This window comes from Melospiza melodia, chromosome 4, assembly GCF_035770615.1.
Source record: "Melospiza melodia melodia isolate bMelMel2 chromosome 4, bMelMel2.pri, whole genome shotgun sequence".
Classification (NCBI taxonomy): Eukaryota; Metazoa; Chordata; class Aves; order Passeriformes; family Passerellidae; genus Melospiza; species Melospiza melodia.
In genome coordinates this window covers 68,188,942-68,214,197 of record NC_086197.1, presented here as the reverse complement: position 1 = coordinate 68,214,197, position 25,256 = coordinate 68,188,942, and the positions used below count along the sequence as shown (strand labels likewise).

Sequence of the window (25,256 nt, the reverse complement as noted above, 5' to 3'; positions counted from 1 at the left end):
TAAAATCACCAGCAGCAACCTCTCTCCATTACATCATTGTTACCCTGTTGTACACAATACATTTTTCTTGAAGGTAAATGCTTCTTGAAGGTACAGGACATTTATACATGAAGAGTGGCCACTATCTCAGAACAAGGTGAATTTGAGTGTTGGCTAGGGAGGGGACAGCACAGAAAAAGGACAAGTCTTTCATGGAAATCTTGTGCAAAGCAGAGAAGGTCTTACTGGTGAAGACTGAAAGAAATCATTCCTATGAAGAGACAAATACTTGAGTCTAGTGACCACAGATATTTGGGAATAGTCAGAAAATGTAGATATTTTAAAGACATGTTCATCTGATAACAGCACTTCAGTCCCTGCACCTGGAAGCATTCTAAAGAATAAGAAAGAGAACCACCAGATATGATTGTCATATGTTTTATTTTCAACAAAGGTCTGGTGTCTCAGACTTTGACTATACACAGTTCAAGAAAAGCTCTGAGGAGAAGAGATGGAGAGTTGGGATTCCAAGTGCGCAGTAGGAAGACAGGGAGTGGAGGAGCTTCCTCTTTGTCTTTAAAGTGAGCCACAAATTTGTGTGGAAGCAGCTCTGTCCTTATTTCAGACTCACCTTGTGCTGCTGTGATATCCTTCCTGCTCAGAGCCCTGGCCCTGTGTTCACGTGGCACTTGCACGTGGCTACTGACACTTCCCAAGCAAGGCTGCAGAACTCACCTGAAGCCCTCTTTTCCTCACAGCTGGATCACAGTCTTTGCCTTTTTTCTGGCAGTTGAACTCCCTAAGGGAAGGGTCATCTTTAACAGCATTTTGTCATTGTTTCAATGTGTAGTTGCAAACCTGACACCTATCATGTTTCCGACTTGCTGGTCTCATTAAACACATTCCAAGATCGATTTCCTTTACCATTTCTGTCATGAGTGTTTCTTTACTCCTTTGGTGTCAGTTAGAACAGATCAATTCCACTGTATGCACAGGGTAAAATAACTAGGGAATAGAGGCCCTTCTTCCATCTGTGTAAGCAGTTTGGTCACACATATTGACCTTTTCCCCTTAATGTGATATTAGGACTTCAAGAGCTTAAGTAGTGTTTTGTCAACATAATTAAGGCAGTTTAAGTTTCTTTCTGCACGTTTGCTGCTTGTTACCTCTTCAAGGTGTAGGTCCCTTGTCAACCAGCAGTCTGTCTGTGCCTCCTGGGAGTTATATTTGAGTCTGCTTCTCCAATCTGCTCTCAGGGGCTTTATTCTAAAGGGAAGGGCTGGGAATGTTGTGGAAATCGTTTTAGTTCAAGAAATTTAGCTTTATAGGTCAAAAGCCTTCTTAATTCTGAGTAACCTGTAGGTTTGCGTTTTCGGAGGCATACTAACTATTCCATTTGTATCGCAGTATGACAGTCCGCCGTAAATTTCAAGGAAGTTTTTTCAGCTACGTAACTTGAATGAATGGTCATGAATCTGAAGTTCTCCTTTTCAGTCCTTCAGGACATAGCCAAAGAAACAAAGAGAAAACCAAAATGTATCCTATTCTTTTTAAATGCATAGTTTTCTTCTTGCATCTTCGCTTTGTTTGTCATGTGCCGATTTTCTTGGTTCTGGTTCTGTGTTTAAGGTATTAATTTGTGGTTATCCAAGGTCTTTTTAATGAGTTAATTCCAAACAGTAACAATCTACTCACACAATTGTTTGTCTTTTGGGACCCAAACCTGAATTATGAGACAGGTGTGTTCCACCTGTATCTGTTACATATCATACATTTGATGAAACTGGGGCTTTGTAACTGACTGATAAGGAATGTGAGTGAAGTGTAACAAATATATCTACAATTTTTACACCTCAGCAATTTCCTCCAGAGTAGAACTGTCATTATAATTGTTTCTCTACACTTTTTTCCCCATTAAAAAAGGACAGTTACTAACTGCTTATGCCTAAGAAAATTAACAATGATATGAAAAAGACATTAGTTTTTGTTTTACAAACCCTTACCTCATGCAGCCAGATGAGAATGCTAATAGTGTGTAGGTAATTGGCTTTCCTGCACCCTGTGTTTTAATTGCCTGGATATGCAGTCAGCTCAAGGTACATTTCTTGTGCTCTAATGAATTTTAACATAAAGGTTTATTTCTAGATAGATCCACACTGGGAGAGTTTTTCAGCTGTCTTATAAAAATAATTTAAAGTAACACATTGATACCAAAACCTTGCCACCCAAGAAATTAAACATAGAATTTATTATGCAATTGTGTGTGTATTTTACCTCATGACATCAAGGTGGCTTTTGAAAAAAATGCTGCATTCCCCAGTTTCTTTATATCATGGCAGTAGGTTGACATTGATTCAGGAATTGTTATAATTTAGATAAAGTTTGAGATATGCCATTTCAGGTGAAAAAGCTTATTTAATCCTTATGTAATTTTTAATTCATTCTTTGCATTTATTTTTGACTTGAAAAAGCAAGTAAATAAAGCTCTTCTTTCCTGACAAAGTGTTTTGGATAAAAGACATCTATGTGAATGCAATATGAGGAGGGCATGTCATTTCTCACCTGAAAAAGCCCCATCTAGTTGTACTGTACAAATGACTGCAGCACAATGCATAGAGTATACATGAACATTTCATTAGTGTTGCTGCCAGAGTAAATAGGCAGCCGTTTTGAAATACCTCTGCTATCCATATTTATAGAAGGTAATCAAACAAGTGCTTGTGTTGGATGTTGTTTGGGTTGTACCTGCCTCTGATGTAGCTGTGACTTTGACTATGTCATTTAAACTGCATGCAGCTCTTTTCCCACTTGTGAAGAGACATGATAATGGTTTTCTTCAGATGGAAATTACAAAGTCTGTAGATGGCTCAAGCTCTTGAGGAGGAAGGATTTCTATACCAGAGTCATGAAAGAGTGCAAGCATCTGCTGTGACACTGCTGTGAAATCTCTTAATTGTACTGTCCCACACTAATCTGCTAAGTGAACTTGTCACTAAGAGCCAAATAACTTAAACTTCACTACATAAAAGTAGTAATTGTATTTACCCATCTTTGTCAAAAAATTTTGTACCTGCATATGCAGTGAGCTCGAGGACAGCTATTTTTGTGATTGAACATTTTGCTAGTTTCCTCTCTCCCCACTCCTTGTGTGTATGAATAATCATAATCAGAATTCCAGTCTGCACATATGGATGCATTTTGATTCATTTAATGCTCTTTTAATTTCAGTCAAGTTTCCCTGCAGCAAAGGATCTCAAGTCTGAGTCTATTCCAAATACCTGTTCAAGATTGTGGGAGGTCATGGTGGTTTACATTCAAAGCAGAAGGTCTGATTTTAGTCAACTGTAATGGTAGCCAACTGCCTCTGGTAACTGTGCATAATTTCTGAATTTCTGTAAATATGTATTTGTCTGTGATACTACTGCATATGCTGTATTTCAGGAAAAGCAGAGATTTCTGACAGATGTCCTACATGAAGTGATGTTGCTGGATGGGTTGGCCAGTTCACATCCAGTATCCCAGGAAGTGCAGCAAGCCTCAGACATCGACAGGGTGTTTGACTGGATTGCCTATAAAAAGGTGAGACTAACTAAGCTTATCTATATGATACAGATAATTCAGGAGCTATAAGAAGATCATGTTCCACCTGTAAAAGAAATACCATTGTTAAACTATTTATGGGAAACTAATCTGTGTGGAATGCATTTGGAATGTTCTAAAGTGATTATAGCCAATTACATTCAACATATCAAGTGTTAGTAAATGTTATAAATAAACTTGGGAGGCTGTCAAAATTCACTAACAAGATTTAGGGCTTTTTATTACTATGTATTTTTTTTGACAGGGTCTGAATTGTGTTAGATGCTTTAAAAAGCAAAAGGATGTAGTTTTTGTCCTATTGAAACTCTCTAGAAAATTTACCAAGGGCTAAATCTAAATGTAAAGTTTTTTCTGTGCATAAGAGTTTTACTGTCAGCTAGTGAAAACTCTGAAGTCATTGCTGAACACTGGGAGTGGAGAAACTGCCTTCTGGTCTGGTGAAAGAATAGATACTAAATTCAATCAATTTTGAATTGCATTTCAATGATTTGGAAGTCTTCTGGCCAGTTTCTGGATTCAGCAGCTTCTGTGCAGGAGTGAGAGGGTTTTCCCTCCTCCATAACATGACTGGGCTTGCTGTTAGCACATGGCCTGAAAGCTGGTGTTTCCCACCATACCATATAGCTTATTCTCTGCTACAGGCTATGACATATAAAATTGTGTATCATGGCCATATGTGTTTGCTGTGTGACACAGTGGCTGCTGCCTGCAGCCTTTCTGTACAGGAGCTCTCTGATGATGATTCAGTTGCAGGAGTCTTTTGACTGTGACCTTTGTGTCTAATTATCTTTTCTTCTGCATAATTTTCTGCCTAACATGAGACTGTAGCAAAGCAGCATAGAACTGACTTGGTGACTGAACCTGCTCATTCTGGGATAAAAAAGAGGTGTTATCCTGTCTTGTAGTCATAAACTATTCATAGACTGCAATAACTTCACCTTGGTCTTCTTCCATGAAAGGATCATACGTCTGTAAGGATGGGCAAATCAGTGTGTGTGTATGTGTGGGTATATGTGACCATGTAATAAGTAGCTATGATGGAATATAAAACCACAAATTACTTATGACAAGATTTTAAAATGCTGCAGTTGCTCAAGAGCCCAAGTAACATTTTCAAAAATCCCTTAGGTATGTTGGAAAATATTTCTCTAGGTCAATTAAGCTATAACAGCCAGCAGCTTTTAGCATACTGAATATTCCCATTGTTTAAATCTTTCAATCATATGATTTCTGGTGATAGCTAGACCTTGATAGGTTCAGAGGCTTATCTTACATGAGCATCTTCATATTTCAATCTAATTATTTTTGCTAATTTATACAGTAATAGCACTATCTTACAGTTAACTGTAGTACCTGACAATTTTATGAACTGCAACCATTGAGTAATTTTCATTTACATTGAAATGACAAATAGGACAATAGGACACATCTGTATACTGATAGCTGTTTTATGCAGGCTAATAGGATCAGTCTGTTTTTTGTGGAGATTACAGTACAAAATTTGTCTTGTATCTATCTGTGTAAATGTTCCTTTTAAGTAACAGTGGCCATGCCCAGTGGATACAGCAGCATCTCTCCTCTTAGCTGCTCTGGTGGCCAGTTCCCCTTAGGTGACATTGGATGTGTTCATACCAGGGCATGATCCTGTAAATTTTGAGCCCAGTTACCAAATCTAGCAAACTACCTTAGGAAATGGCAGTAGCCGAATTTACTTACACACTTTCATAGGTGGGGAGATTAAAATAACCACTCTTTCACCTACGAGGTCTTTTTTTTTCCTGTATGATAATTTGTCTGTCTGCTATTCTCTGTAGCTGTTTATCCTTTTGGTTTAAGATACAAGCTTAATTATATAATAGGAAGCATAAAAGTTTCATTAACAGCATACATGCCTATTGTTTAATAGGAAGAAACTTTCCTGACTTATTTTGTAGCTGTTCTTTTCAGTACCTTCCTTGAAAAACCTTACACTGTTCCTTCTGAGGATAAATTAGAGCAAATTTAACATATCTTGCATCGTTTCTTTCCTAGAAAATCTTGTATGCATGCATTCATTGCTTTCACTGAAAATCAGCTTTGGAAATAAGTTTATTTATTAGATACCCAGAATAGAGCCTATTCCTCTAGCTCTCTAGTGTCTACTGGTGTAAATGCTATGGTGAATAGTGTGTCGGTAAAATCCAAACTGTAAAATTACACTGAAGGCTCTCACCTGGTCAAGTGTGGGCTCAAATATTTTCAGGTGCCACAAAGCCCTTGACACACAATGAACCCTGCTGAAGGAAAATTATTAGTGGTGTTTCTGGGATGACTTTTTGGTTGTCTTTGGTTGAGTGACTTTTTAAATTGCTGTAAATCATTAGGCTGTCAGGAATTTTTTTCTCTTGACTCTACTAAACTTTGGGTCGAGACCATCGGTGAGGACTTTTCTACTGTCTTAAATAAAATATTTTTAAAGAGTTTACCACTATGTGCAGCATCCATTCCCTGCATTTTAGATTTTTTTTCATGGTCTTTTAACTTTTTATTTAAATGTCCATCTTGTGCTCCCTGAGTGCTTGGATTGCCCATGTGATCTCTATTCTCTCTGCAATTTTCTACAAGATATTGAAATGATGAAAATTTCTCTGATATAAGTTTTGTTCAGTGAAATGACAGTCATAGAATGTTCTTGTTATTTCATTGTCTTTACTGTCATCAATATGGTATAAATCAGACACCATTAAAGTACCCATCGCTGCTACACACTTAGCTGTCATTCTAAAGTCATGCCTTTTTCTACACACTTCAGAAATGACCATTGAAAATCTGCTATTTAGTTGCCTCACAGTTGAATATATTTTTCATTTCTACTTTCTCATCCTTGGTGATTGCATGTGTGAAGAAATCCAGGACATAAACCCCATGGCATTCAGGTAATCCCACAAGCAGAGTGAAGCAGACACTACAGCTTGGCAGCACACAATGTTTTTCCACTTAAATGGTTGAGGGTAAAGCTTGCCTCTTTGAAAAGCATCATGCTAGTCATTCTTCAGATTGAAGCATGTCATCCTCCACTAGGGCCACAAATAAATAGAGAAAAAATGAGAAGTCGTGATAGTTCATTAATAAACAGTACTGGTAGATGATTCAAGGCTCTCAAGTTGCATCAGAGAGTGCATATGTCTTCCCAGTGCAGCTGGAAGTGAGATAGTGTCCTCCCACGATGACGGGAAAAGTGGTTATATCCCAAGTGCAGTAGAAAATATAGCCTGTTGAACACAAGAGTAGAACTGAGAATTGTTAAATCAAAGCAAAAAGCGTGACAGCCTTTCCACACCAGAAATAACTGACAGCAGGAATCATTGCCTTGGAGAGCTGCAGCATCAGAGGAGGAGAGAGTGCAGCAAGAATAACACGAGGAGCAACAATCAGCATGGAAAAACCAACTCTAATAAAATAGAGAAACAAGGCAGCTGCATCTCAAAGGCAACAGCCAGAGCCCGAGCAACCTGAGGGAGAGCCATCTCAGACAGAACTAAAGGAGTCATAGCCCTAGATGAGCAGCTGCAGCCAGACAAGAGAAGGGATGAAAGGACATCTAGGGAGCCAGATATCTGAAGTCAGTTCAGTCAGCCTGCTGCACGCTTTGAAGTGTGCTGGTTGGAGATTCTGGCAGCAATCAGTGCAGGCAAGACCATTATGATGGAGTGTAGCTATAGAAGTACCCCCAAAAGAATATGCCTTGGGAAGTGACAAACAATAATCAAAACAAGGAAGAGGATGACTGGAATAGGGAAGAATATTCATTTTTTCCTTCCATGTAAGCTAAATTAACCTCAGCGCGAGACCTGTTACTGACCCCAACTTTATAATGCAAACAATTAATTATTTCCTAAACCCTTGTATGTATAACTTCCTTTTCGTTTTTAACTCTATTCCACATCTTTAAAATTTCCTTTTTCTTCTTTCAGTGTCAGGTGATGGAAGGAAGATTTATTTCTGATAGTAATAAAGGGAAACCATGCTTCCTGCTTCCCCTCAAAAGCAACATTCTGCATTAGGAGATCAGTTCAACTAAAACTTTACACAAAGAAAAATGCACAGCTTCCCTGCATTCTGGCAAAGGAGAATTTAAGAAATTGAAAGCAGTGGCTCGCTCACCCTTTTGGGTGTAATTCTCTTTGAAAATTTACAATGTAGCGTGTTCTGCAAGAATGTGGAAGAACAGGAGGGCTAATACAGTCGCTGGAAAGGCTCTCTAAAAACTTCATTTTTTTACTTCTGTTCCTCAGGCACTGGGAAGCACAATCACAATGAAATAACAAAATAAAACCAAACCAAAACAAAAACTCCAAACCACTACCCCATATTCTATTCAGGAATAGTAGTTTATAAGAAAGCCAGTTCATGAGTGCAATGAAGTTGTGATGATGTGCATCTCTGAATGTGACAAAAGAGTGGGAGTAGCTCATTAACAATGAAAGAAATGCTAGATAAATCCCTAAAAATTGTACAATAGGTTTTATTTTTTATTTAGTTGAATTGGTAGCATAAGGTGATATCAGACTTGTTGAAAGTCTTACAATACAAAAGAGATGGCTTTGGAACCCCTTCACTTGCCATGGTACAAAGGAAAAGCTTTTTGTTTTCCCTATTTTAGCTGTACTGTTGTCTGTGGATGCCATTAAGTCCAGAGGGTGCACATTTGTGTGATGCTGATTTTTCTTCCATGACTTGTGAGTGCAACAGGTCAGTTCCCAGATTGCAGAAGGTGCTTTCAGGAGCCATTTGTTCCTAATGCATTGTAACAGAGGAGGTATCTTGTAATGAAAATAATGTCTTTCTGTTCAGATAAAAAGGCTGTAGGTTGTTGCTGCTTCCTGTATGAAAGTCATTGCAATGGAGTCAGTGAAACAAACAGGTTCAAGTTCAGAGCAGCTCTGAGAGTGCTTGTCCTGAAGTATGGAGGCTGTCCCAGTTTAGCTGGTGGCTGCCAATGCTTAAAGCTAGGCAGGTGCTTCAAGATACTTGAAATACTTATCTTAACTCATCTTCCTACCATCCTGACTCAAACAGGAGCAAATGGTCTTTAAAACCCTTTACACTGGTTAGTGTATTCTAGTTATTATTTTCTGAAGAAGAAACATGGAAACTACAGTGTGTGCTATATAAGCAGCTACACATGGACAGTGCTTCAGGAATGTTATGTATTCCACATGCCAGGGACAATTGCATATGGGTTTGACTGGAAATAATGAAGATGGAGCACAAATGTTAATAAAAGCATTTTATTTTAAAGAAGAGTTCATTAGACTAGACCACTCCATGAAGGCAGAGATTTCGGGAGGATACAACCTGTTGTGGTCCAAGCCTTCTGCCTGTTTCCCATGGAAAGGCTGTGGCAAATGCCAGCTCCTAAGGGCTGGAGGAGATTATCAAAGCAGAAATGGCAACAGTAGGTCTAGACACCATGTCCTACCATCCTTCCTTCCCCAGAAACCATTAGAAGGAACAAAATAGTGCATCTGTGTCTCAGATATTTTCATGACTTAAAATAGTGTTCATAAAGACAGGTGTACATGGAGGTAGTTGCACTTGCACTTGACATGCACTTGCCTTTTCTGCCTTTCTGTTTCTGCTTTGTAATGATCATTTTCAGCAAAGGGCAAAGCAGAAAGTTACAGGTATTTTCTTTTTTTGCCCTGAAGGAGTCCAAAAAATATGCCCGTGTACAGACAAGGGCTGATTTTGCTGATACACGTCCTGGTTTAGATCAACAAACAGAAGAGGAAGTTACAAGTGTTAAAGTAATTTGGAAGAAATTGTAAGAATTAGAAATAGAAAATAAATTTGAGTTTGTGAAATAGAACAAAAGGAACAAACAACTTGACATAAGAATATGGTCAATATTTTGATCAAAATATGATCCTGTAAGATTTCTATTCAAAAAGCGACTCTTTAGAAAAACCTCTGGAACACTATTTTGTTGTTGCTGCTGTTCTTTTTAAAGATATGTTTAAGATATGGTTAAAGATATGATAAAGATATGTTGATGTTGACTGGATAACTTATGGAGCGTAAAGGAGGTATCAAAAAAGAGAAATTAGAATGGCATGTTTAGTCATAGATAGTTGCAAATCAGTCTTAGGCAAATGGATTGAGATTCTTATGTGGTATTTAGTGAACTAAAAATAGTATTTTTTTTGGAAGATTTTTAATAAAGGCAGTTAATAAAAAAGTGTAATGTTCCTTTGTCCTTGTCACTGGTGTCAGAACATGTAAGAGGGGTTTTGGTGCTGAGGCCAAGTAAAACTCCTGTTGTAAGTTGAGTCACGATAGCATTTTCTCTGGGCAATGGATAATATTTTATTATTCAGAGAAAATGATGTGACAATATCCAGCTGAAGAATATGATTAGTTATGGTCATGTACCCCTGAAATTTCTTCTTTGTGTCATGTTCCTAAAATTTGTGGTCGAATTTATGACTAAGACAGTTATTTTGCCAAAGCCATCTTACTGTCTGACCATTTTGGTATTATCCAGCCCTAGAACAGCTGTGTTTGTCAGAATAGAAAATTATTATGATTTCCAAGTGAAAAGCTCTCCTTGAATATAATGTTGCTTTTTCAGTGATGTTTTGGCATCAGATAAATGGCCTTTCATTCTGTAAAATTAATTCTGTAAGGTGCTTTTATGCATCTTTGAGGATTTAAAAGAAACATTACAGGTTTGCAGGTATACTTGCTGATTTGAAAAATAGTGGTTTACCCATGCTATTAATGAAGTTTTAAAAGCCATTTAAGTTAACTTTTTTTATTAAAACATATCCTGGTTTTATTGCTGAATATAAACAACATGTTAATTTCTGAGTGTGAACTGCCTGATAAGCAAATATCAATTGGAAATTCTGTTGCTTTAAAAAGTAAAGAAGATTAATTAAATGACTGATTTTTTTTCTAGTCTGTATCATTAAAATCAAGTACGGATGGTTTTGTTTGGTCCCTTGTAGTCCCTTAATGTTTAACAAGTGTTGCCAAGTGCAGGGAAACCAGTGAGAGCCACAATCAGCAAAGTACATAGATGTTCAACTTTATGCGTGTAAGGCTGGGGAATTTGTTTGGGTTGCTTGTATGCTTAAGGTACTTCAGTGCATCACTGAATGATTGCCTGGGCAAAGACCCTCAGGATAGTCTCATATTGTGACATTTGGTACCAGTATGCTGCATGATCTGCATATACCTATCTCCTTCTGTACTTCTTCCCTTGGCTTTTATGTGGGTTATCCAGAGACAAAGCCTCTGGAATTAAGTTAAACATTTTACATTTCTGTCGCAGGGAGGAAATCATAAGCACATGTTTACTCATTTAAACAAGTATGTTCTGTTACCCTAATGGAATAAGGAAGCATTTGCATGTATCAAATTCACTTGCATTAAGCTTCATTTTTTCTTGTAATATTTGGAGGTGCCATTGGAGAATACAGAAGATAGCTACGCTGTTGTATTACAGTGCTCAGTTTCTGAAAATGAAAGAGGAATTTAGTGTTGGTGACTCATGATACAATCTAATTAATTCCCTGAAAAGAATTTCTCAGTGGGTACTTACGCAGTTCTCAGAGATGAGATAGTTTTGATAGAGACAGCTGAAGAATTCCAGAGAAGCCTTTGCAATTATCTCTGCTGTTACAGCTTGATAGAAGTGCTTTAGCAAAGATCTCTCTGGAGTCTGCAACAGGATCATGTTGTAACTGATGCCATGAATAGGACACTCTTGTTCCATAATTGTCAGAGTAAGGCCACATAAGATAAAAGACTGTTCAGGTGATAAAGGTAGGAAAGTAAAATACATTTCAGCATAACCTTCTGAGTGGGAGCTGAGGAATGGCTGAACTTCTCCCTTTGTGGGAGAATAAAAAAAAAGGAGAGCATACAGTGAATGTGTTTGCTTAAGGAAATGCAGCTGAAATGCAATACCTGTGTTCGAAAGTGGACCCAGTGTTCACTTTATACAGAAGAATTCAGTAAATTCAGTGCACTGCATCTAGTGTAACATGTTACACTACTTACATCAGTTAACCAAATTTTTAAATAATTCATTTACATACATGTACCTCTGTCTACCTCTCTGCTCTTCTTTGAGCAAATTCCACAGGTGTGACTTAGTCAAAACATAATTCTTTTCTGTTAGATATCTCCAAGATGCAGCACATTTAATTTTGGGTTTTTTTTTTTAAAAAAAGTAAGTCTTTTTTAAAATGTCACATTTTTGCTATGTGTTTGATGTATATTATTCTTTTACTTTAATTCATGCTGTGTTTTTTCCCAATAAGCTAAATTTCCTGGGGTTTCCAGCTGTGGTTGCTTAGTACCAACAAAGAATGATTGTTTTGAAACACGTGACTTGGATATTACTTGTTGGCTAGTGTTCACATTGCAAAATTAAAGTGCAAATATGCATTCTTTATATAAGTGCTTGGTAACGTGCTCTTCTAATATTTTAAATGAACTTAGACTCACAGAATTACCCCAGATTTTGAGAACTAAAGAATAATGTATGAATTTAGGAAATTTAAGCTGAAATGAAATGATACTCACTCACTTAAAAGCTGATTTGATTGTGGATATCCTTAGGCTTCTATTTGACAGAAAACTGTAAAAATATGTTCAACATTTAAAAGAAAAAACCACAACCTGTATGCTGCTTCTGTTACATTCACAATTCTAAAAGAAAATTCTTCTTTGTGTGTTTCATGAAGAGAAGATATGTTTCAATCTGTAAACACATTAGCCAAAATTTGGAAGTTTTTCTGTGTTCTGAGGTGATTCTGGTGAGCTAGTGTAGGCCTGACTGACTGTATGCAGCAGGTTTATAAGCTGTTTATAAGCTCTGGCTTATGTAGTGAGGGACCATATCATGGTCAAAGTGTAAAATGGGGACTGAGATTTTTAAGGATCTACCAGGGGAGTGCAATGAATTTTTTGTGCTGGACGTTCCTGCTGAAGAACAGGTTAATTCCCATGCTCAGTTTATTCTTTGTAACAGGTTGCAGAAACCACCAGTTTGAGGTAGGTGTGTGGGAAACACTAGCTAAAAGAACTGTTAGTTGTTAGAAAGTCTGCAGATCTGAGTGGCATCCACTTGCACCTTCTGAGGGTAACCAGATGTGGAGCTGCAGAACTTCTGGCAGTGGGATGTAGACCATCTTAACAAATAGTTGCAGTGCCAGAGGATTGCTTGGGAGCTGTAGGCTGGTGAGTTTGTCTTCCTTCTCCAATGAAGTGGGGACTCTATAGCGTATAAAGGGTAAGATAAGTGAGGACATGGATTAGTCAGTTGATCTTGACTAGTCATCACTGCTGCAAAGGGGAATTTGTTCTTACTATCCAGCCGGAGTTCTTGAGGGGAGAGTAAGAAGACAATGGATTTTAAAAAAGTTTTTGACAAGTCACACCACCTATAGCTCAGGGTGAATCATTTAAGGAAAGAACTATTTAAAGTGTGTGTACTGTGGCTGATTAATTAAAAACCACTAATACTAGTATATATCAGGTATATAGTACTAGCTGTGAAATTTTGTATATTGATTCTCATCTTCAATCAGAAGGTCTTTATGAAAGAATTATGCCTTTGTGTGTGCCTGTGTGTGGTCTGAGTCTTGTTTTAATCAGTGAAAAGGAAGCTGATTATAAGAACTTACTATTGATAACAGTAGCTCTAACAGTATGAATAAAATTTAGTGTAATTGAGGCAGAAGATAGAGTAATTCTCTATAGTTATAGAGAATTAGTTATAGTTATTTATAGTTATTTCTCTTAGCTAGAGGGAAGGTAACCTTAATCCTGTATTGCAGGTTTATCAGCACACAGAAGAATAATTGTAGGTCTTCTGTTTGTGTCCCACTGAATTTGAAAAACAGGTGGTGTTATTACATATTAATCAAGACTGATTTTGAATTGACTACTGCACAATAGAAGAAAGTTAATAAATCACCTGTATTTAGGTTTTGGTTATGTTTATTTAATGAGAAGAGGAAGCAAAATGTAGAGGAAGCAAAAGGTAGAGATTTTGTGGAAAATTGATGTATTAAATTTCTGGTTTAGAACCTCAGTTATATAATTTTTTCTGGTACTCCAATGTTCCCCTCCTCAGCATCTCACTCCCTGCTTGCACCTTGGATGCCATGGGGATGGTTTTCTAACAGGATTCTTCCTGATTTTAGTTTTTTTTGTCACAAAAGTATTTTTATGAACTAAATCAAACAGCTTCAATTCCTAAAGAAGGGTGGCAAGGTGGGCATTCAGTGAAGAAGAGATAAATTGAGGTCTGTGTAATTACTATGATTGATACTTGGTGTTACATGAGATAATTAATAGGGAAGGCTGCACGATGCTGTATTGGCCCTCGCAAACTCGATGAGGTGTTTTCCCACTGTTAACCTTTTCATGATTTTTAATGTTTCGATGTTTCGTAATTTACAGGGTAAAATATCTTCAGAGGGATTGATGTCATCTCACTTGAGATGGTCACCATGTAGACACCTGCAACTGAGTAGCCCCCATCTCCCTGTATCATCTGTGAAGATTAACAGGCACCTTCAGGGTGAAATTCATCTGTCCTATTTTAGATGTATGTCTTTGGATGAATCAGGATGAACTTAAGTTCTTGCTTCTCTCTCCTTTGCCTTTAAAGGAGGCGTGGGCAGCTGCCTCAGCTGTGTACAACTGAGTAAGCACCACTTAGCTACAATGTAGGTATTTGCACTCAGTTAGATGAATCTCAATCCTATGGTTAAAACAAAAACAATGAAGCACACAAAGGCACAACTAAAAAGAAATAGAAGTTGATATTGAAGGAAAAAATGAAAAAATGAAAGAAGGATGGAAGAGCTGTGTGTTTTCCAGGTCATCCTATTATGAGCTCTTTTCCTTCCCCCACTCTAATGCATTTTCAGAACAATCAATTATTTTGCCCCTACAAAGAAAATCAGCTGTAGTTCACGGTTTCTGGTTTGTGTTGCTGACATTTTTCTCACATGAGAACTTTTTAGAATAATGACATAATTTTTGGTTCTTCAAAGAATAATGCTGAAGGAGTTTCTAGCTTACTTGTATCTCTTCACATTTGGCCTCTTGTCCCTGCCTCTTGCCTTCTGCATAACCCTATGTGCTGGTTTGCTGATTTTTTTATTGTTCCCTTCCCTGCAACTGCTTCACCAGTTCTTTATTTCAAGTGCTCTTCTTTGCTTTCTGTTCAGGATAGAGCATCTACCTTCAGCTAGCAGGCACTCTGCCCTCTCTCCAGGGCTTTCTGTTGAATACCTACCCTTGCTAGTCTTCTTAAGTAAAAGTTTATGATGTGTAGAATAAAGTGAGAGATGATATTTGTTATTTGACTATATATATGAAAGGATCACACTGGTTTAGTACCTCCACAATTCAGGAGTTCCCCCAGAACAGGGAATCAATCTCTGTATGGTCTTTTTGGACAGTGCAGTTGAATGAATCTCACGGCACTTTAGATTGTCTGCAGCACAGATGTGTACATATGAGCTAGTCACTCAAGCCTGCTTTTGGAGTGAATTACAAGAGGTGAGTGCTTTTAGAGTACAATTCCCCCCACCTGAGGTTTACTTTAAGATTAGCTAAAGTGCATCCAGAGGTGACTCGTAAAGCCCATCAACTCTAAGGGAAGTCTAAACAGCTGAAGTGATTATAGTCACAGGTGCTACAAATACCTGCATTGAATCAACTGAATCACTTCCTGTGTGCTCTGTCACAGTACTGTATTTTAGTAGTAGTCATGTTCTTGTGGGTTCATGCATAAGACTTAGTTTGTTTCCTGTTAATGAAATTCCATTCAGTACTATCTTTTGTATTAAAAAACTTTTACACGATGTAAGTTGCAAGTGAAACAATTAATTAAGGAATTTCAAGTATAATAAAATTGAGATATTCAATAAGTTGTAGAATTAAATTGACTTACAGTAATTGTGATCTGTAACGACTTAAGAGGATCAAGATGTAGAAGTGGGTCTTTAAAAATTAGTTAAAACTAATCTGGGATCAAGGATAAAATCACATCATTTTGTGTTGGCATGGAGCGAATTAGGCTACATGGAGAAAATTGGACTGAATACCTTAGCTCAGCTCTGCATTTTTTAGATTTCAAAGACATGTTCAGTTTGCGTACAGAGGAATTCTTCTAAGTTTGGTTATAGCTTGTCTTTACCAGGTTGTGAGTATCCAAGTTTCTTCAGGGGAAGAAAGTGCATAAACTTTCATCCCTTCAGGCAGTGTTGGCTAACTGTCCATGAGTGAGTCTTTTCCCAAGAGCACTTTGCAAAAAAGGGCTCTATGTACCTAATTTCCTTGAAGTAGCCAACATGTTCTACTTTCCTTTCCTATAGCAGTGGAATATCAATGTTGAGGCTGAGAAAGCTTCAGCTGTATCATGGGTTATACAAGGAGCATATAGGTTATATGAGGATCTGGGTGATCTTTGGCAAGTGATTTCACTAGGGTGTGCCACAGTTTCCTTTTAATTTGCAGAATATTGGCATTAATCTTAGTGAGATCTGCTAATGAGCAGTGCTTCACCAGACCCAGGTAGTGCCATTAATCATTGGATGAATAACTAGTGTATTTGTCTGGGTAGACAAATTAAGATAGGGTACAATGGCTTAAGGCAAGTCAGATTTTACACTGACAGGAACTAGGTACGTTTTTTGAATAGGAAAGAATTGCTTTCCACTAGACCTCTTAAACCAGTGTGCTTTACCTCTTGACAAGGTACTGAGTCATCCACTGCCTGGAGGAAAGCACTTAAATCATCAATAAACAGTCATCCTGCCCAGCAGGAGAGGCAAGTTCGCTTCTCAAGACATCCTGTGTTGTTTGTTCCTCTATTGGACAAAGGTTGGTGAAACAGAAGTGGCTCTGAGATTCAAGTGGGGAGCAGGCTCCTTGCATGTCAGGGTGTTCAGAAAGTGATGCCAATAGGTTCCAAAGAGCATCAACTCCAGCAGGACAGATTTGTTGAGATTTTTCTGTAGGTTTAGGTCTAGGTCAAGAAGCTTTTGGAAGGTGTGGCACTCCATCTACGTATTTTGTTTTTCCTATAACTGAACTTACTGCACATACCTTCTGCACCTCCCACCTCCCTCTGTTTAGGGTCATCTTCCAAGCTTCTCCTTTCAGTAAGCCACTCTTCTTTATGCCAGTTACTCTCTATACCTCTTGCTTTTTATCCTTCTGCCTGCAAACCTGTTTTGCTTCCTCCATAGTCAAAGTGCAAGTGTTTGCTGCCTTATCCTGCTCTGCTTTCCAGAGCTGTGAATGTCTGGAGAGCTTCTGTGCTGCTTATGAATGTATTATGGTTCTCTGTTCTGCCTACTCTCAAAAGTTCAGGAAAGATGAAATGAATGGTTTTCTCCAATTTCTTTGCCCTCCACACCAAGGGCTTCATTTGCTCTTGTTTCTTCTCCCATCTCTCGAAGACACTTTTGCCCCTCTTAAGGTTCCCTTGCTTTTTTGAATCCATTCCCTTCCTGAAACAAGTCAAGAAAGCATTTGCTTTCCCTGAGTGGGGAAGATGGCAGAATTGTGACAAGGCTATTGTTCTGTAAGCTCTAAGTAGGGTTTCTGAGTTTCCTGAAGGTAATTAATTGGTAGAAAGTACTTCTAAAGTAGCTGTGAAAAGAGATCTATCTTGAGAGAAGAGTCCTGTGTTTGTGCCTTGACTCTCCATTCAGTTTTTACTTGCTGTTTTATTTTGTCTGCTGTATAATATGACCAGCCATCCAACATGTGTCTAAATGTTACCTGTGACAGGAATTCTGTAATTTCTTTACATGTACATTATATTTCTTGGTCTCTGGATAGAAAAAAAGACTCTATTAGCTTGCTTACTTTTTACAGAAGTCAGTAGAGTCAAGATGTCTTTCATTACTATGTGAAGTTTAACTGTGAGGAAGAAACCAGGGCATCCTGGAATATTAAATAGTGAGTAGGAAAAAAGATGTGCGATGAATGGAAAAATGTCATTTTGTTAAGGATTTTGTCTGGTATGTTTCATGGGTTTTTTGTTTCTGCTACAGATGTTTTGGATTGCCCTGACCAAGTTACTTACAGAATAAGTAGGATTTACCTATTTATGAGATTAAAAAAAAAATCTGTATCTGCTTAAACAGATATATCTACTGTTTATCTACTTAAATGTCTCTGAGAACTTCACTCAATCTGTTTCTCTAGTAATATAAGGGCAATAATGTTTCCTGACCTATGGTATTGTCTGCACAGGTAATAATCTGTTTTGAAAGGTGTTACTTCCTATTCTGCAATGTGTTCCAGACATGATTTGTCTTCCAGTAAGATCATATACCACCATAACAACATACCCTAGTGTTAATAATGCAAAAATCATGTTTTGGTTTATTCACTATTCAATTCCTAAAAGCAGCTCAGTTACTCTGCAACCTATACAGTGTTTGGTTTTGCTGCCTATTTGAAGGACTTTGTTTTCTTACAACTTACTAATAATTTACAAATACTTTTTATTTATGTCATTATTTCAAGTGTTGTTTATTACAGATCCATTCAGTATTTAAAAATAGTCACTGTATAAAAAAAATCAGTGGAACGTGTAAAATGGTCTAAAAATTGGACAAAAGTACAAAAGTTAAATTTCCAGACTATCCTGAACTTTAATTTAGCAGGAAAAGACACAGAGTTTTGTTTTGAAAGCTGAAGCTAGATAAATTCAAGTAAATGAAACTAGGTATCTTCCAATTAGTGAAGAGGTGTGTAGTTTCACTGTGAGAGTAAACAGTAGTTGTGACACATTAGATAGTACTCTGAAACATTATTCAGATCTTGAATTTTCTAAAATAGAAAGAGAAACCATAGGGTTTTTTTGCCTAAATAACTAAATTAATGCAGAACAAATTTTATATAAGTCATTTTGGCTTTAGAATCTGTAGATTTTTGAATCTATGTAATCTTCCCTCTTTCTTTATTATTGTCTGATTGAGTGTTAACCTAATTTATGGACCTTCATCTCTAGATGAGGTGGTTGAGTTCTAGCATCATGTTTTCTTAAAGCCTTTAATTCATGGATTTGCAATCACAAGTGTCCTCCCTTCTTGTATGGTGATCAGTACTAAGTAAAACATTTATATATTGGGATTGGAAGACTGGTTGCCTTGAAATTATATTGTAAAGTGGGATATTATAGCTAAATGGTCACATCAGATATTATAGCCAACTGATCACATCTGCAAAGTTATTTCTGCTTGAAATAGAGCACTTGGGCAAAGGGAAAATACACAGCAACTGTGTTTCTGAGAGTGTGTGAGAAGACACAAGGATGGTTAAAAAAAGCTGCTCTTGCAAGTATCTGTCTGCTTCTTGCAGTAAGTACTGGGATTTAGAATCACTTGTCTTTTAGATCTCTATGCTTTGCCTGAAGAGGAAGAGGCTAAAAACTGCTATAAGTAGAGAAAGAGTGCTGTACAAGTATCTTTGCACGATAGTCTGGAAAGTAACCTGACTATTAATAGGTCAAATATATATATCCACATCTTATAAAATTCTAATGGAAATTATTTGCTTTTAGTCCCCAGATCTTGAAGGTGTTACAAAGGGAAGTAGTATCACTGAATCCTGATGTACAATAGTGTAATGGAGATAAAAGTATTGTGGATAATCACTGAGGTAGAATTTGCAGTTGACACGATTTCTTTGCTCTCAGTTAAAACTGGGCCTTTCTGTTGAGTGCATAGAAGGGTTGGGGTCAGTCACCAGTGGAACTGACACAGGCATGCTCCAGCAGTAGGGAGAGTGTGTTGTTTGACCTGCGCCTTATTCAACATATGGGGCAGGATATTAATGCTTATTATCACTTATTAACACTTATTATCACTTTGCCTCCTCACTTTTCCTAGTAAGCATTTGCATTATCTTATCTCTCTCTCTCTCTCTCTCTCTCTCTCTCTCTCTCTTTCATTCTAGCAGAAATAAAGATTGTATAAGTTACAGGTTTCAGGCATATTAGTGTTGGGTGGAAATGCCTGCTTCTGAGTGTATTTATTGTGTTATATTGGAATTCAAAACTGGTAACTTTGTTTCTCTATTGTTTCCCATAGGGTGCAGCTCTGATTCGAATGTTGGCTGGCTTTATGGGTCACTCTGTGTTTCAAATGGGCTTACAAGTAAGTGAAGGCATTTCCATCTTTCTGTAGATGTGTATTTCTAGCAGTTTCTCTTGCTCCCTCTTTTTTCTTTTGAAGCTGTATTTGCATCAATTTCTGGAAATATTTCTTTACCTTAGGACCATCTGAAGTACCACCATGTCCCTGAAGCTGAATTTGATTGAAGATGCAGTTTCACCTATATTTCTTGATATATGAAGTGATTGTACTTCAACTGGCATACAGTTTTGTGTAGAGTGCCACATAAAAGCCACTTTATCCATATGACAAATATGTGGACTAGCTCAGGAAGTAACTACTTTTCTTCACCTGCATTTCACTGGTCTAACAAATAATAACAATATAAGCCAGCTGGAAAATAAACAGCCCTAAAATGAATAATGCTTTTCAGATAAATATTTTGCCATGCTTTCCTCCGTAGTAAAATCCTTGAGCTTTATTTTTACCTTCAATAAGCATGGAGTGCTCTCTGCCTTAACGATGTTTTGAAAACTCACTCTGTCTTTTAAAAGAAATTTGAAGAGGTAACATTTCTATGGAAAGAGAAAGAAATTCAACATGCTGATTACCAAGGATGAACTCCTTTCAGCAATAATTCAGGACAAAGGAGTGTTTCGTAAACTATTTAAAAACAAACAAGCCAAAGCATAAAAAACAATGCAATTCCCTCTATTCCATTGAAATCTGCTTGAGTAAATCATGTTACAGGCAGCTGTGATTGATGAATTATGTATGATACAGCCTGCTACTTAGAAGTGTCCTTTAAAGTAAATTGATGTTCACCTGAAATACAATTATGCTAAGTTGGAAGGAGTAATCAATCTTATCTGTTCTTAGTAAGCTTTTCATTTTGAAATTTAAATAAACTACATCTAGGATCAGGTCATTTTTTAACAGAATAATTCTACCTCTAACCAAAATAAATTGGAAGATAAAATATAAACCAAAAATTAAATGAATGCATTGGTCATGTCAGAGAGATATTTTCTGTGCAAAGGCAATGAAAGGAAACTTGCTGAGGAAATGCAGCTTTTTGGAGAATTTACAGTACAATCAGGGTTTGTAGCATAACTTACTCATAGGACCACCTTGATCATTTGATTAGTTGTAACACCAGGTCAGATCAATTAGATAAATTTCTCATCCAGATGAGAACTTTTTAAATCAGAAGTTTCCTTCACAAAGGCTTGTGTACGTCAAGGGTAAAACCATCATGTCATTTAACACAGTAAGACTTCTGTCCTAAGTCTAGCAAACTCCATATTCCAGCCAGAAACTTCTGTTTGGACAGATCCGTTCACAGAAGATTTCAGTAGCACTTTTTCCCAGTGGAGTATGTCACTCAGGGTTTTAGAAAGGAAAAGTTTTAGTGTGTACATCTTAAACTGTGTTTTTCTGTTTTCTTCTACATTTGCCTGAGAAATAACAGTGTGCAAATTATCTTGAAATAGACTGAGAAAAAAGCTCAGATCAAAGAATAGCTATTCAGGGATTAATCATAATTACCATAAAGTTGTAATGGAGCTTTGGTTTTTGATTTGAATGGTTTCTTATTATTTCTGCTTTTCACTAGTTTGGCTCTGAATAGAAACCATTCTGTTTACTAATGAAAGTCTATGAAAAATCTAACTGTGAAAGTCTGACTAGTGCAAGTCTTGGCATCAGTTCAGTAGGAAGATGATGATTTTAACTAAAATCAGTTTGAAATCCAGATAGAGATTTTCCATGTGTATGTTTTCAAGCTGAACAAAATAAAACATGAAGTTCGTAAGTTTTTCACAAGCTACAAATTATACAGTGGGAAATATCTGTCAGTCATTTAATATTTTGCATTTTGCAAATCTAACAAAATACTGTTCCTGCACTGTATATTTGGGGGGCCATATCTTTGCTAATGACAAGGGAAATCGGAGGATTAATTTACCCTTTCTGGGGTATGCACTGGTTTAGGCATTTTAGCTCTTTAGCTTGGTACCATCATTTGGGTTTTTGAATTATGTTGTCTTGAATCCTGTTTTAACATGGAACTCTAATATTCAACTAAATGTCATTTCTGTAGAATAGCAAAATTGAATACTACTACTATTTGTAAATCTCTTCAGATAACAAATATTCTAAAAATGCACTTGATGGTTCATTCCTCCTGTGCCATTCTAATGGCTTGCTGAGTAACTGAGTTCTAAAAGACCTACACAGCCAGTTTTTCCGGGAGAATCCTGTGGGAAAAGGTGTCAAAAGCTTTAGTAAGTTTAGGTAGACAAAATCCACTGCCTTCCCTCATCCACAAAGCAGGTCACAGGAAGGGGTCAGGTAGGTCAAACAGGACCTTTCTTACAGCATGCTGGCTGGCCTGACACCCTGGTTGTCTTGCATCTGCCGTTTGGTGGCACTCAAGACAATCTGCTCCATGACCTTCCCTGGCACTGAGGTCAGGCTGACAGGCCTGTCATTCCTCAGAACATCCTTCCAGCCCTTCTTGTAAATGGGTGTCACATTGCCCACCTCTGGTTGTCCAGGACTTACCCAGTGAGCCAGAACTACTGGTAAATGATGGAAAGTGACTTGGTGGGCACTGCTGCCAGCTCCTTCAGGACCCTTGGATGGATCCTGTCCTTTCCCATAGACTTCTGTGTATCTAAGTGGTGTAAAAGACTGCCAACCATTTCTCTCAGATGTTTGGTGCTTTAGTTCTGCTCTCTGTCTCTGTTGTCCAGCTCAGGGGGCCGGGTACCCAATGAACAATTGGTCTTACTATGAAAGACTGAGACTAAGAAGGCATTAAGTGCCCCAGCCTTTTCCTCATTCTTTGTCAAAATGTTATTCCCCATATTCTGCCAAAAATGGAGATTCTCAGCCCTCCTTCTGTTGCTAATGTATTTATAGAAACATATTTTTAATGTGTTTTACAGCAGTGTCTAGATAAAGTTCTACTTTGACTTTGACTCTTCAAGTTTTCTGCCTGCATAACCTCACAATGCCCTTGTAGTCCTCCTGAGTTGCTTGCCCCTTCTTCCAAAGGTCATAAACTTGTTTTTGTTATCTGAGCTGCAGACAAAGCTCTCTGTGCAGCCAGGCTGATGGTCTTCCCCACTGGCTTGTCTTTCAGCATGTGGGGATGGCCAGCTCCAGCACCTTTAGGATTTCTTAAATATGTTCAGCATTCCTGGACTCCTTTGCTCTTCAGGCAAAAACCCAAGGGGCTCTCTCAAAGAGTGTCATAAACAGGCCGAGGTAGCATTTCTGCTGACCCCTCTCCTAATTTCTCCAAGAATTGAGAACTCAAACTCTGTCATTTCATAATTGCTGAGCCCATGATGCCTTCCAATCATCACGTCACCCACCAGTCCCAGTCTTTGTTCACAAACAAGAGCTCCTGCGGGGCTGCTTTTTTAGTTGTCTTGCTCAGCAGCTGTGTCTGGAAGTTAACTTCCACACGCTCCAGGAACCTTCTCTATTGTTACCTCTCCACTCCATTAGATTTCCAGTATTATTTCAGTTCTTTTTAATGTATTAGCTATGTCCTTAAGTGTTTAACAGATGAAAAAGAGTAATTCTGAGGTCTTATAAAGTAGCATAAACAAAAACGTGTAGTTCTTTATTTGTGTTGGATTTGTTTGTGGTTTCATCCAAATCAAGGCATGATTCATCATATTATTAAGAGCTAAGAATTAGAGCTTTAATATAGGAGACACTACAACAGACAAGGTGTAACTTAACTTTGGGTTGGGGAGAGGAAAAAATAAGGTTTAGAACAAGAAGCAAATAGGATTACTACCTTATTCGTTAATTGCTTGTTTTTTCTTACTCACTTGGCATGTGGACTTTTTAAATAGCAGGTGGAGACAGGCTGGGGTTGAAAAATCCCTTATTTGTCAAAGAAAACAATCAATTGCATTAAAAAGCAGAGAAAAGTTGATGGAGGAAAATGAGATTCTTTGGTGGATATTTTTTACCAATAAATATAATCTGATGGAAATTTACAAATGTGCATGTGATCTGTAACAGTTTAGCAAACTGTTCTGTTAAGGAGTCTGAAAGGAAGTAAAATTCTGGTAGAAGTGCTTATTTTTACAGTGTAGATGTCTTTGTAGAGATTCATATCTGTCAAAAGTAACTGGACTGTTCCTATGATGGTAAATATACTTGAAAGGGCATTTGATTATACAATAAAGCTGCATCCAAGAGACTAGTGAAGGCAGGATTTTTGAAAAGCCCTTCAAAGATATGATGTCTTGAATTATATGGCATTTCAAACAGGAGATTTAGTTAAAGACAGAAAATTCTCACTGTACCACTCTGCAGGCAAAAGCAAAAGAGAATATATTTCTATTGGCTGTAATGAATAATTGAATAATGACAGCAGTAGCCACAGTTGGTAACACTTGCATATGAGAAAGTTACAGCTATTATTTTTGTAGAGAATGTCTAATAAATCCTTCCTTCTCACAGCAGGTGATTAATGTCTTTGTAAAGGCTCTGGCATCTTTCATGATGTGCAGTTTCTTATGCCCCAGGAAAATTCAAGAAGTGCACATCACTGAATGCCAGTACTCTTCTTACAAAATGGTGTTGCTTTTCAGTCAAAAAGCTATTAATCAGGTAAGAAGTTGGTTAGTATATGAAGAGGCTTGGTCAGCACCACTTGCTCTGATTATGTTTCTGATCTACACAAATTGATAGAGGTAGAAGCCAAAAGTTGGCTTTATCATTCAGTCATCACTCAGCATGGTAACGTGCAATACGATACTAGGTCTGTGTGAGATTTTCTTCTGTAGGCTGTTGTTCCAACTCTGTGCCTGAAACAAATTGTTTCTTACATGTCTGGTGTCACTGGATTGCGTTTTTGGGAAGATTTTACTGTGTTACGTCAATGCATCTCTTCAAGTAATCAGTGCTTGGTTTTTATTTTTTTCAAATTAAATAGAGAGAGAGGTACCAGTGATTTGAATGTTTGGTAGATATGTTTTAAAAGGCACCTCCAGTGCTGTAATGAGATATATTTCTGCACTGGTTTATTTTCTTATATTTGGTTTGATTATTTTGGAGCTTCATCTCTATTACTGTACATTTGTCAACACTGCATTTCACTTGCTGTGTGACAGCTCATTGATCACATAGATCTGTATCCTTTTGAACTTCACTTGCTGCTATGTATGTGTTCATCATTCACTCTGATTTAGTGCATCATCAGCAGTTTGAATTAGTTACCGTAGGAATCTCTGCTTCTGTGATAAATTAACTACTTTTTAGGCTTCACATTGTACATTTGGAGGGATTTTCATACAGTGCTTTGGATAGACACTGTCTCTTTTGGTGCTGTAGAATGGCCACTGTATTGAAACAAATTAGTCAGTCTTTCACAGGAGCTGTCTGGGGAAGTGTGGTGTTCAGGCTATTAAATACAGCAAGGTTCAAATCTCAGTTACTTCCTAGTATCATATTGCTGGCTATTTAAACTTCCTTTCATCTACACTGCTTTTTCCTGTT

At 37.5% G+C, this 25,256-nt stretch overlaps 1 protein-coding gene across 1 annotated transcript in view; it reads left to right on the top strand.

Annotated features, from left to right (window-relative positions):
• The window catches only part of TRHDE (thyrotropin releasing hormone degrading enzyme), a 210,287-nt gene that overhangs the window by 93,567 nt on the left and 91,464 nt on the right, over nt 1–25,256 (top strand). Inside the window, exons 6-7 of the mRNA XM_063155038.1 lie at nt 3,421–3,558; nt 19,704–19,769. Of these exons, the coding sequence (XP_063011108.1) occupies nt 3,421–3,558; nt 19,704–19,769 (204 nt within the window). The remainder of the gene's footprint in view (nt 1–3,420; nt 3,559–19,703; nt 19,770–25,256) is intronic.